This window comes from Lolium rigidum, chromosome 2 (assembly GCF_022539505.1).
Source record: "Lolium rigidum isolate FL_2022 chromosome 2, APGP_CSIRO_Lrig_0.1, whole genome shotgun sequence".
Classification (NCBI taxonomy): Eukaryota; Viridiplantae; Streptophyta; class Magnoliopsida; order Poales; family Poaceae; genus Lolium; species Lolium rigidum.
In genome coordinates, this window is record NC_061509.1 from 285332246 (window position 1) to 285344912 (window position 12667).

Below are 12667 nucleotides of genomic sequence, written 5' to 3' on the forward strand. Positions count from 1 at the left end.
ATAAGCCTAACCTAGATCTCTAGGGCCTACGGGGTGAGAATCGGTAACACAACGGTGACTCTACGACCGAAAGGAAATATATTACAACTCTTAGCAGAGTTAAGATCCAAAATTATTACACGCAGAGGTCACCGACCACAATTCAACAAGCAACGGAAAGCAAATTATGTTATCTAGATAACAAGATTGCAAAGGGCCTAAGAGGCCATAACATAAGGCGACGTCCCAGCCCATAAGTCTCAGGCTGCCGCCTGAGGAACTCCAAACTACTCGTCGACGTCAAGGTAGAAGCCACCATCTGTTGGAAGGACTTCGTCTGAAACAAAGCATGCAAGGCTGAGTACAGGGACTCAGCAAGACTTAGTACAACCTGTTAGCAAAGCGGGTATGCGAGGCTTTATGTGGAGCTTATTTTGCGGAAAGCTAGTTTTTCTTTGTAAACAGGAGGGAGCAGAAGCTCGTCTATTCAGATCATTTTAAAAAGAGGTAAGAGAGCGATATCAACTCTAGCTCTAAGATCATCATGTTGAATCCACCGAATCTTCATCATCACCTGAACCTATCACCTAGGATCACCCCCTCGACACCCTGAGAGGGGATCCTTATCACACATTGACATCAAGTTTTACGATTAAGTTCAAGTTGTCTATGATCACAGAATCCATCACCAAGTCGTCCATAACCGTGGACACGGCTTTTCGAAAAGATTTACCTTGCAGGGGTGTACAACTTTACCCACACGCGCCGACCGACTCTTAATTGCCACTATAGATTAACACACTTCCTTGGTGTGCTGGCAGAGGGTGGTCGACCAAAACCTTTCCCTTACTTCGCCTATTCCATGAGTCAAACTAGCGGGGAACTCCGTCATCGTAGGTAGCCACTCTCCGAGGCGGTCCCGGTCATTATGCGCAGGGATCCAGTTCAATGCCTCCGGCATCCTTCACCCTAGCCACGCCCCGTATGATGCACTTTGAAAACCTTTTCCACCTTTCCCCCATGCGTATGGCAAATGGAACTCGCAAACTAATTGACTCATGGGTAAGCTAGGTAAGTTCGGGCCAAGGGGTTCCCATGGGCCCCGTGTGGCTGTACGCTCAGTCTTGGTTCCGAAGGCGAGAACTCAGGTCCTAGTATCGGCGAGAACGAGTCAAATCACCACATCCCCATGTGGCGGCCCATCCAAGCCTTTAGCATGTTTATTAACATCATCAACGATCTTACCACGTCATCCTGTCAAACTAGGTTCATTCGTAGCTCTGATTCATCAACCGGATGGATCAGACTTCAACAGCTAAGCATGGCTAAGCATAACACATAAACGGATCTAGCGATGCGAACAAGCTCAGACCTAGTTTTGCTGGGAGCGGTGGATCAGTAACTCTGGGCTACAAGGATGGAATTATGCACACATAGGATATCTACAACTGCCGATAAAACATATTTGAAGCGGATGCAATATGTAAGAACCAGAAGTAAAGCATTTCGAAACCATATATGAACCAGGTTAGGGCTTGCCTTGTCCCTCGTTGTTACGACGTTGCTCTTCGGTGGCGTTGATCTCAGGCTCGCGTTCGGTCCCTATCGAGAAGAACCAAATACCGGAAAGGAAGAGCACAATCAAGACAAGGTACAATGCAATGCACATAAAATATGATGACATGTCATATTAAAGGGGTTTGGGTAACCCTAGGTGCATCGATGGAAATTAAAGGGGTTCGGCTTCGACTCCGACATAAGAGAGGGGTTGGTTTAGGGTTTCTACAAAGGCTCACATTTAATTGGTTCAAAGATGTATGAAACATGGATAAACAATTAGGAAATGTTTTTCTGATCATTTTGATATATAATTTTATATTTTTCTGATTTAAAATGAATTACTTATGAATTTCCAAAATTTAATTCATTTTAAATCAAATTCGAAAAATTATATAAATAATAATAAAGTTGGACCCACATGTAAGAATTTTATTATTTTCTAAAATATTTCCTAAATTATTAAAATCCCGACATATGGGGTCCACATGTCATTATTTTTCTATTTACGAAATTACGAAATTATTTACGAAAATACGGAAAAAATGGAAAAGGTATTTATGGCGTCAGCATGACGTCATGCTGACGTCATCATGGCCACGAGCTCACAGAGGAGCTCGGCCCGAGCTCAATCGAGCGATTTGGGCGCGATTGAGGGCGCGCGTGAGGGGGAATCGGCGCGGGGCGACGCGCTGAGGCGATTGGTGGTGGCGCCGCCCATTATTGGCCGCCTGAGCGTGGCCGACGGCGAGGTGCGGCGGCGGCCGGGGCAGTAGCCCGTTGCGGGCATGGCTACAGGGCGAGAGGGGCCAAGGCGAGGGCATGGGGAGAACGAGGAGCTCACCCCGAGCGCGTTGGCGGGGTCGGCGACCGCCGGGGAAGCTCGCCGGCGGCGAATCGAGCGGCGGCCGGCCGTCTCTGTGGAGCTAGGGTTAGCTCTGGGAGGGCGCGGGAGAGCGTCGGGGAAGGGGAAAAGGAGGGCTAGGGTTCGGGCGGCGGCCGACGAGGCTTTATAGCCGCCGGGGGGCGGCGGGGAGCATCTGGGCCGGCCGGAGAATCGGGTGGCCGGCCGTGCGCCACCCAGCTGCTTGGAGGCGCGGGGAGACGACGGCAAAATTGCAAAACCCCCACGGGGAAGTTTGGGCTGGGGGTGCGGCTGTCGTTGGGCCACCCGGGCCGAGCCGGGCTTCGGCCGAGAGAGGAAAAAAGAAAGGGAGGAGGTGGGCTGAGCCCAGGGAGAGAGAAGAGAGTTCTCTCTCTAACTTTTATGGTTTTATTTCTCCAAAACTAAACCAATTTCAAATCTATTTTTGAATGGAGTTTGAAACTCAAATTTTTCCAGAGAATTTATTAAACACACATGACTTATTGTATGACAACAAGTCTATATTGCCTAATATTAAAAACTTGCAAGATTTGAATGAGGAAGAAATAGAGAAGAATTTGCACATTAGAAAATGGAGATGCAAATTTGGCTCAAATTCAAACTATATGCATGCAATGCTCATGAACACTCATTTATTTATAAACACAAGGTTGGGATGTTACAAGCGCTGAAGGGAGTTTACCTCAATCATGGATGAAGAGGGAATTATCTCACATATATCTTCTATGGGAGGTAGATTCTTCACATCTTCAGATTTAATACCTTTCTCCTTGAGAGACTTCTTGGCTTCCCTCATATCTTCATCATTCAATTTAATTAAACCCCTCTTCTTCAATATTGACGTTGGAATTGGTTCAGGCGTAGTCCAATCATCATGATTCCGGCCTATTTTAGCCAATAATTCTTCGACTTCGTCCGGAGTTCTTTTCCTGAAAACACAACCAGCACAACTATCCAAATATGCCCTAGACTCAATGGTTAGTCCACTATAAAATATATCAAGTAGATCATTCTTTTCTAAATCATGCCCAGGTCGAGCTCTGATAAAAGAACAAAATCTTGCCCAAGCCTCAGGCAATTTCTCTTCATCTCCCTGGTCAAATCTATAAATTCTCTGTAAAGCAACATGTTGAGCACTAGCGAGGAAAGTATTTTCGAAAGAAAACATCACGCAAATCAGTTGGATTTTTAATAGAACCAGGAGGCAAATTATTATACCAAGTTTTAGCATCATCCTTTAATGAGAAAGGAAAAATTTTAACGACAAAGTAAGTACGCATCTTGATATCATCGGAAAACAAACTACTCATAGAAGAAAGTTCAATCATGTGTTCTACATCACTTTCTTTTTCACCACAAAAGGGTGCTTTCTCTACAATAGCTATATGAGATAGATCAAGAGAAAAATCATAATCTTTATCCTTAATGCATATAGGAGATGTTGCAAATTTAGGATCAGGAGATAACTTATGTCTAACGAGTATATTGTGTGAGAAACTTTTAATTTTACTTGCATCAGCAGTAGCATTGCATCTATTAATAAGATCATCATTAAGCTCCACATAATCTTCATCAGGATCATCACTAGAATAATCAAGTTCAAGTGAACTAACAGGTGTAGTAGCATCAAGAGTTTCAGCATTTTCAATTTGTCTAGATCTAGCAATTGTAGCATCTAGAAAGGATCTCAATGAACCACTATCATCAAGCACAGCAGAAATATTATCAATATTATGAGAGTTTTCAGATTCAGCAGAAGTACCAGCATGTGAAGCATGTGGTGGTGAAACAAGTTTATCAATCACGAGATGGTGAATCAAGAGCAGCGAGAGGTACTCGAGTTGTACATTTTCTTGTAGTGGATGGTAATATGGCGACTTTAGGATCGCGAGATTTACCCATGATGGAGAATTTGCAGCGAACAATATCAATCCAAGTGAACTTCCAAATAAAGCTATGCTCCCGACAACGGCGCCGGAAACATGATCTTGATAACCCACAAGTATAGGGGATCGCAGCAGTCTTCGCGGGTAGTAAAACCCAATTTATTGATTCGACACAAGGGGAGACAAAGAATACTTGAAAGCCTTAACAGCGGAGTTGTCAATTCAGCTGCACTGGAAACGGACTTGCTCGCAAGAGTTTATCGAGTAGTAACGGTTTTATGCCGATAGCGATAGTGAAATAACGAGCGAGCGGGGTAACGAAACGAGCAGTAGTGATTATAGTAAACAGCGAGGATTAAAATACTGTAGGCACGGGGACGGATAACGGGCGTTGCATGGATGAGAGAAACTCATGTAACAATCAAGCGGGGCATTTGCGAGATAATAATAAAACGGTGTCTAAGTACAAAGCAATCAATAGGCATGTGTTCCAATTATAGTCGTACGTGCTCACAATGAGAAACTTGCACAAGATCTTTTGTCCTACCAGCCGGTGGCCGCCGGGCCTCAAGGGAATCTACTGGATATTAAGGTACTCCTTTTAATAGAGTACCGGAGCAAAGCATTAACACTCCGTGAACACATGTGATCCTCACATCACTACCACCCCCTCCGGTTGTCCCGATTTCTGTCACTTCGGGGCCATTGGTTCCGGACAGCGACATGTGTATACAACTTGCAGGTAAGACCATAAACAATGAATATCATGATGAAACAATAACATGTTCAGATCTGAGATCATGACACTCGGGCCCTAGTGACAAGCATTAAGCATAACAAGTTGCAACAATATCATCAAAGTACCAATTACGGACACTAGGCACTATGCCCTAACAATCTTACACTATTACATGGCCAATCTCATCCAATCCCTACCATCCCCTTCGGCCTACAGCGGGGAATTACTCACACATGGATGGGGAAAACATGGCTGGTTGATGTAGAGGCGTCGGTGGTGATGGCGGCGATGATCTCCTCCAATTCCCCGTCCCGGCGGAGTGCCAGAACGGAGACTTCTGGCTCCCAAGACGGAGTTTCGCGATGTGGCGGCGTTCTGGAGGGTTTATGGCGACTTCGACTTCTCCCCGTGCGTTTTTAGGTCGAGGCCGATAAGTAGTCCGAAGGAGGGCGTCGGAGGCCGACCGAGGGGGCCACACGCTAGGGCCGCGCGCCCTCTCCGGGCCGCGCCGCCCTAGGGTGTGGGGCCCTCGGGCCTCCACCTGACTTGCCCTTTTGGCTCCGTGAGTTTTCTGAGCCTTCTGTCAAAATCCCGAGGTTTTTCCTGAAAGTTGGATTTCTGCACAAAAACGAGACACCAGAACAGTTCTGCTGAAAACAGCGTTAGTCCGTGTTAGTTGCATCCAAAATACACAAATTAGAGGCAAAAAAATAGCAAAAGTGTTCGGGAAAGTAGATACGTTTTGGACGTATCAAGGCGCCGCGCGCAGCTGCCGGCGGACCTCCAGGAGGACCCCGCGTACGGCGACGCAAGTCCCAACTAGGACTTGTGGTTCGAGGTGGAGCACGATGCGCGCCGGCACACGTGCTTCACGTCGGCGACGGCGCGGCCTCGCGCGCAGCCGCGCACACCTGCAAGGCGGGCTGGCCGCCGCCCCGGCGGCCTCGTACATCGACGAGCCGCAGCCGCAGCCCTAGCGGCAGCCCCTCGCCGCAGCCCCGCGCGCGGGAGGACGAAGACGACCCGGAGCTGCAGGCGGCGCTCGCGGCGTCCCGCGAGCAGTGCGACCTCGACGAGCTGGCCAAATGGCCGCACCTCGCCGAGACGCTGCGCGCCTCCGCCCTGGCGGAGAAAGCCAGGAAGGCTCACGAGAACGCCCAGGCGGAGGCGTGGGCCTTCCTGGAGATGTTGCGCCGGCAGGAGGAGGACACGCGCCAGGCGGCGCTCCGGGAGGAGGAGGAGCGCCATGCCGCGCTCCTGGCGGAGGAGGAGCGCCGTGCCGCGCTCCGGGCGGAGGAGGAGGAGCAGCTCCGCAAGGAGTCCGCGCGGAGGGCGCGGCTCGCGCGAGCCGGCGAGCCCGCCGAACCCGCACTCCGGCTGGGAAAGGGCGCGGTGGTCGCCACGGCCGGAGTCCCCGCCGCCCTCCGGCGTTTCTAGCCGAACGGCCGCTTCGCCGCCGGGGGCGTCGTCGTCATCGACGCCGACGACGACGAGTACTACTGCGGGGTAGTACGCCGGCGGCCACCGCTCGCTCGCAAACCCTCGCTAGGGTTTGTTTTTTTTAGTTTAAAGCCCATATAGGGCTTTCTTTTGTGTAAAAAATGCTCAAAATAGGGCTAAGTTTAATTACCAACTAGTTTAAATTTATGTTTTGTTGTTTTTCCTTTTTCATTTTAATTTTTGTTTCATTTAATTTCATATGCGTTGCGTCCGCGCGTTGGGCGCAGCGCGCGACCCAAACGGACACGCGGACGCGGTCCGCTGTCCGCGTGTCCGCTCGGCCACCCAAACGGCTAAAACGGACGGCCCAGCGCGTCCGTTTGGGTCAGCCGGTTGGAGATGCCCTTACTTTATCAGTTGTGTGGTGTACTGGTGTATCGTATTTAGACGTGTGGTTAGTCCGAAATAAGTCCATGTCTTGTCCTCCCTATCTATTTATCTTGTGTTAGGTGTGTAATCCGTATTGTTCCAAAAAAAATGAGTGTGTAAACCGTATGAAGATTTCCGTGCTCCACGTATGTTAATCCTCACTTACATCTTGTTCTTCTTGTTGTTAATTATTTATGCCGCTAGAATGTGCAACTCTTCCATTTCAACTTCTGTTTCAATTCAAGGAAAAAAGAATGTGTATCTGCTTATTGGTTGCCATGATGCCAATTTTGCCAAGCTCGCATCACCAGATTTTGAAAGGGTTGTTGGTATCCCAGGACGGTGTACAAAGTTTACGCTGCTTATGTTCTTGTCGCGACAAGAAAAAACCTTACACTAATTTTCTGCATTAAAATGATTTAGAAATCAATCAGCAATGACAACCACTTAACTTTATATTATAAATGCCCATGCATGTTTCAAATGGTATGATTTTGGTAGCATGTAGATGGCCACCTATCTCTTCCCCAAGAGAACAAGGACATTAGTAAAAATTCCCCGCAACAAAGGACATTAATACAAACCGCCAACGAGCGTGAATGAAAGAAGGGATGTAGGACTAACAACTTCTTGCCATCTCAAACACTCTGGGCTCTTCTATTTAGTTGTAATAAAGCTTGATAGGATTACGCTCCATAAAAACTATCTGGTTTCTTTGACAGATCTGTTTGTTCTAAATTAATGTACCAAAAAAATTATATATAATTAAGGATATCATGGATAAGTGAGCATTTAACACACTACATTGTACTGAGTGTACTGTTTATTTCTGCTGCAATGTGATACTACCTTTAGTTTCATTCAATTTAGAATGAAACCCATTTCAAAACAAGCTTTTCTTAAATATATCTCTAACTATTTTAAAATTTTAAAAAGCTTTTTAAGAAAAGGCACTTCCCTTTCAACACAAGAAAATGGAAATGAAGCTAAAATATTACATTGCATGATAAATATGCATGTTGATATGTATTTAATATTGGATATTATGTTAATTATCTATGACCAAAATTATTGAAGATATTATATCAATAGATGTATTAACCAAAATAGCATTAATTTATTAGCAACATTAGTTGTGATGAAGTAAAAAAGTTAAATATAAATTAGCGAGAATGATATATTGTAAATTAAATTAGGACAAAAAAATCAACTGCCGTTTGTAACTAATATAGCTAATATGAGTTAATTCATTCATATTTGAAAAACACATATTGTTTCAGGGATGAAAACTTAATAACATTGTAAAAGTAAAGAAAAATCATTCGGACAAAAATGCACTTCCAAATCAACACACAAAATGCACTTCCGTGTGTGTGATAGATATGCACCTTACTATGTATTTACCATATTTTATATTATGTTAATTATGTATGACAAAACTTATTTAAGATAGTATATCAATATATGTATGAACCAAAATAGCATTAATTTATTGGGAACATTAGTTGTGATGAAGCAAATAAATTCGATATAAATTTGTGAGAACAATATATTATAATTTGGCTTAGGCCAAAGAATCAACAATTTACTATTAGTTTGTTATATAAACTAATCAAGACAACTCTTGAAACGAGAACTGGCTTAAGGGAGGAACATTCAACTAACAATCATAATTAACTATAATTTTAATTCTTAAATGTAACTTTTATATAGGGTTTAGAGTAAAGCACAATATATCTCCAGTGAATCGAGGGTTAATCATTGATCAGGTGTTCTAGTATTCGGATTCCTTATCGGTATCTCAAAGTGGCGGTATCTTAGCATTCATTTAATGTCCAATGTTTAGTTGCAGCGGTAGATCTCTTGTTCACTAACCTCACACTCTCTCCACTATCTATTTTATTGTTTATTTTGTAAATAGTGATATGAATAGAGGTTATAGAATGAATTATGAACAAAACAACGTTGATATACTTTAGCGCAACATGGGGATGGGCTTGGTGCTTTAACTCTCAACCAAAAACACATGTGTAGTTAATCTCTTACACCTTATCGGTCTCCCATATTTCTCAAGTTCCAACCTGGTGCGACATGAAACATTTTGAAATTCGGAACTAAATAATTTTGTATTCTATGTTTGATTGAGTTGTATGCATGATGATGATATCCGTACTACATTTAAAAACACAACATCTACAACTGCACATACCAAAGGTATCTAAACTAAAAAGGACCAATCACTAGTGTTGCACACGGTAACTCAGTAACGCACTTCAGTTTCTAGAAAATGTTGGAAATGTTCATGAGAATATGATGCTAACTAAATAACTTGTGTTTTTCTTATCCGTGAATGAAGTATCTTGCAGGGACAAGTAGAATAAAATTAAAACATGGTCAACCATGGAGATTGAAGCAAGCACACATGGAGTTGGAGACTTTCGATCAACAATAATGATGCATGAAGGCATGCACAAAACATACATGATGTCACTTTATAATTACAATATTACATATAAATGAGATGTATATTTAGGAATTTCGTAGGTAAATTAAAATGAAATGACAATGTTCTAATCATGGCGAAGCTATAGCAACAGATTATTGGCTTCAGCTCTATTTTTTATGGTGCAATCTTCCACTAAAAATAAATAGAATACTAATTTAATGAAGGATTTGGCAAAATGTGTTGGGTTCATCTTCACCCAATCTTTGTAGACCAGCTCCGCCAATGGTTCTAGGACTAGTCACAATGCATAGTATCATATACTAGTATCATACTCTTCTTATATTAATTGATTTGTAAAATCTCAATGCAAATATATGTATAAGATTTACTTGACATTAATTTTTTCTAGTAGTATGTGTTATGATACCGTATCTACCTATGATACTAGTATCATCTCTCATCCTTAATTGCACTGCCACATCAGCATTTTGCATGCATGAAATGCATGATACTACCCATGATACTCCCATTGTGGGTAGTCTAATGACACTTGAACTAGTTAGGGTTGTACCATGGTCCTTAATTTTTTTCCTAAGCGCTAGTAATCCTTTAGTGATACCAATGTTCCAATGAATAAGGTTCATATTATTTTTTAAAACTCAAATCATGTAAAGTTTGATCATGTAAAGAAGCGCGATGTTATTGATGTTGTAATCTCTCTCTCGCCTGAGTCCAACATGAGACGGTTCTTCGTGATGATGGGGCTCCTAAGTCTGGATTGTTGTCAGCGGTGTCTGGAGCTATCGTCGCCGGGGAAGTTTGCGATTTTCTTGCCACCTTAGCTATTGCCTACCATAGATCCGCAGTTGGTTGATGGGTGCCCCCAATGTCGTAGTCTGTCCTTCACGGCTTGGTGTTGGAGTGTCTTGCATGAGTGTTTATTAGTGTTGCGGTGTTGAAGTGTTGGAGCGTCTTGTTTGTCGGTGGGTTCTTTGTGTGGGCTTAGCCTTGTCATTGTAGGTTTTTGCCCGGTTTTCTCCTAAAAACTGGGCTATCTCTTCTTAATTAATTGATGAGGCAAAGCTTTTGCTTTTGTTTCAAAAAAAATACAATATAAAAAATCTAATAATTATAGATGTTATAATGTAGATGTCAATATTTTTCTATAAATCTTTTATCAAACTTTATAAAATTTAATTTTGACTAAACCAAAAATGCGGAGTAATTGCGAATGAACGGATTACCTATGCTTTTTATTAGCAGACATTATTAGCGCATCATTCTATTACCATCTTTCTTTGTTTTTGAGCAGACATTCCATTACTCTTCCCGGTGGTCGGTGGAGGCATGCAGCTTCACGGGCCCAACAGGCCCATTCCCTACACCTCCACGCCGCCGCGTCGCCGCTCCCCATTCCATTCCGCCATGGCCGGCAGCGTCGAGCAAGTCCTGGGCTGGTTCCCCGGCGGAGACGCCATCGCCAGGTGCAGCGCCACCTCCCTCTCCTTCTCCTCCGCCGCCGCGTCCCACGACGGCGAGGACCGCATCAGCGCCCTCGGCGACCACATCCTCTGCGACATCGTGTCCCGCCTCCCCGTCAAGGACGCCGCCCGCACCGCCGCGCTCGCCTCCCGCTGGCGCCACATCTGGCGCTCCACCCCGCTCGTCCTCTACGACGCCCACCTCCTCCCCTCCGACCGGGACCGCGTCGCCGCCGCCGTCGCCCGCGTCCTCGCCAACCACCCGGGCCCCTTCCGCACCGTCAGCATCTCCTCCTGCGACTTCGCGTCCCGTGAGCCGGAGCTCGTCGCCGAGTGCGCGCGCCTCCTCGCCGCCAAGGGCGTCGAGAACCTCGTCCTCGTCAACGACCTCGACGACTGCAGCCGCCTCCCCGCCGTCCCTTCCGACGTCCTCCGCTGCGCCTCGCTCCGCCGCCTCTTCCTGGGGTTCTGGAGGTTCCGCAGCAACTCCGCCGCCGGCCCACCCCCACCCACCGATGGGTTCCCGCACCTCCTGGAGCTCACCGTGTTCGGCACCCACATGCCCGGCCACAGCCTCGACCACCTGCTCGCCTCCAGCCCCGCCCTGGGCACCCTCGCCCTCGTCCTCAGCAGAACCCGCGAGCGCGTCCACCTCCAAAGCCTCAGCCTCAAGTGCGTGCTCCTCTGGCATTACTCAACGCAAGAGGTCGTCATATCCATGGACTCCCCGCTCCTTGAGCGTCTCATCCTGTGGAAGACACTTCACGATGGCGACGACAATGTGGTGGTGCCTATGAGGGTCAAGATTGATGGCCCGACCAACCTACGGTTGCTTGGCTACCTGGATATGGATATCAGAGTTCATCAGCTGCAGATTGGCGACAATGTCATCGAGGTACTACCCTTTTCTGCAAGCATCTCACCTTCAAGTTTCTGTAATGTAATCACATATACTACCATATGCTCATCCACATTTCAGAAGGATCATGGTCTCTTCATTATGCAATGCAAGTTGTGCATCATCACGTATGTGCCAACTAAGTATGATCTCTCTTTCTGTTGGTGCAGCCTGACACAGAGGTGAGCCCAAGCACCGTGGTTCCAAGTGTAAAAGTACTAGCCTTGCGGGTGAACTTTGGTGTCTTGGAGGAGGTCAAGACCATGGCCAACATCCTCAGATGCTTTCCCAATGTTCGCAAGCTGCACATCGAGGTGACATTTCAGTACCTGTCTGGCACATTCAGTCACTCGATTCACATTCATATCTTCAATTGTTTATCAGTCAGGTGATTGAACAAGTAGGTGTGATTTTGCAGTCTGTCCTAGCCGCAGATGAACCCACTGCAAGTCACAATGCCAACTTCTGGCGAGAGCTCCGCCCCATCGAATGCCTCAAGTCGCGTGTCAGGAAGATATTCATCCATGAATTCCGCGGGGAGCAAAGCGAAATGGAATTCCTTGGGTTCGTTGCCAGGAGTGCCGTGAAGGTGCGGAATCTGCTTTTTGGGGTTACCAAAGAAATATTTGCTTCGGGGCCTATGGTGAATGAGGCGATAAGTAAGGTGGCGGCTCTGTCGCGTGGATCATGGAACTGCGACAACTGTAACGTGGCGGTGGTGAGGCCCAACGGTTGGAGCTTCCACACAGCATCTGATCTCTCCATTAAGGACCCTTTCCACTGATGCACCTGAAGCAGCTTGTTGATTCTAGCCTCATGAGGTATCATGTATGCACACTTGTATGTGCGCTGAACACTTATTCAGCTTGTTGGCATGGATGATTTTGACTCTTGAGAATGGAGGTTTCAGGTAGCATGAGGAGCTG

The 12667-nt window shown here is 45.9% G+C and overlaps 1 protein-coding gene across 1 annotated transcript; it reads left to right on the forward strand.

Annotated features, from left to right (window-relative positions):
• Nucleotides 1–10787: 10787 nt before the first annotated feature.
• Nucleotides 10788–12580, forward strand: LOC124689000 (F-box/FBD/LRR-repeat protein At1g13570-like). Its single transcript, XM_047222608.1, has 3 exons — nt 10788–11738; nt 11912–12055; nt 12160–12580. The coding sequence occupies exons 1-3, from the start codon at nt 10788–10790 to the stop codon at nt 12523–12525; spliced, it is 1461 nt and encodes a 486-aa protein (XP_047078564.1). The 3' UTR covers nt 12526–12580.
• Nucleotides 12581–12667: the final 87 nt, after the last annotated feature.

Coding starts and splice junctions, on each gene's coding strand:
- LOC124689000 (XM_047222608.1), top strand. CDS start 10,788: ATGGCCGGCAGCGTCGAGCAAGTCCTGGGCTGGTTCCCCGGCGGAGAC. Junction 11,739..11,911: donor TTGGCGACAATGTCATCGAG/GTACTACCCTTT, acceptor CTGTTGGTGCAG/CCTGACACAGAGGTGAGCCC. Junction 12,056..12,159: donor TTCGCAAGCTGCACATCGAG/GTGACATTTCAG, acceptor GTGATTTTGCAG/TCTGTCCTAGCCGCAGATGA.